The sequence below is a fragment of the Myotis davidii genome, unplaced genomic scaffold, assembly GCF_000327345.1.
Source record: "Myotis davidii unplaced genomic scaffold, ASM32734v1 scaffold609, whole genome shotgun sequence".
NCBI lineage: Eukaryota > Metazoa > Chordata > Mammalia > Chiroptera > Vespertilionidae > Myotis > Myotis davidii.
In genome coordinates, this window is record NW_006300164.1 from 2,093,224 (window position 1) to 2,094,087 (window position 864).

At 69.0% G+C, this 864-nt stretch overlaps 1 protein-coding gene across 1 annotated transcript in view; it reads left to right on the plus strand.

The window, feature by feature from the left end:
* LOC102760505 (ficolin-2-like) overlaps positions 1–864 on the plus strand; it is a 6,092-nt gene that overhangs the window by 3,238 nt on the left and 1,990 nt on the right. Inside the window, exons 5-6 of the mRNA XM_015572363.1 lie at positions 55–252; positions 681–808. Coding sequence (XP_015427849.1) covers positions 55–252; positions 681–808 — 326 coding nt within the window. The remainder of the gene's footprint in view (positions 1–54; positions 253–680; positions 809–864) is intronic.

An 864-nucleotide genomic window follows, 5' to 3' on the forward strand; every position in this document is an offset into this window, starting at 1 on the left:
GCTCTCCCCGTGTCCCCGAGGCTGCCCTTGGCCCAGGAGGCAGCTGAGGCTCAGACTCCGCCTCCCGGGAGCACAGCCAGGGCCTCCCCAGGGGACAGGCTGGGCCTGGCTGGGGGACCAGCCTCCTATGGAAGCATCTAGAAAGGGCCTCCATCTCCGCCTGGTGCGGAGGGACCAGGGTGGCCGTCCCACCTCTCACGGGTGTTTCCTCTCCCCCAGGAGCGTCATGGGAAGCTGAGCGATGTGACACAGGTGGGCGACCCGCCCGGGTCCGGAGCCCAGTTTGGCTCGAGGTGGCGGGTGTGCCCGGCCCTCCCTGCAGGGAGCATTGTCCTGGGTTCCCCCATGCAGCCCATCAGCCTGCAAGCGAGGCCCCGCCCCCTTCCTCACTACTGGCCAGTCACATGGGACAGCACTCAGTCCCCCCCCCCCACCTTCCTTAGGGACCCCAATGACTGTCCTACTCCCTCTCCCCCTAAATATTAGACCCCAATGGCTGGTGCCCCGGGACCAAGGTTGGGGTGTCCTGGGGGGAGGGCCCAGGCACAAAGGGCCTGTCCGTCACAGCTGGTGGTCCTGGTGGGGTCTCTGTCTAGCCCTGGAACCTCCTACCCACGCAGACCCCACTGTCCCGCCCTCCCTCCGTCCTGGGGGCCTCCATGTGCCGCTTCCCTTCCCAGGACCTCGGAGCTGCAGGGAGATGCGCACCAGGGGCCACACCCTGAGCGGCTGGCACACCATCTACCTGCCCGACTGCCAGCCGCTGACCGTGCTGTGCGACATGGACACAGACGGCGGGGGCTGGACCGTGAGTGCCGGCGTCGGGAGGGCGGTGCTGGGGGGGGGGGTGGCAGGCCCGGGCCC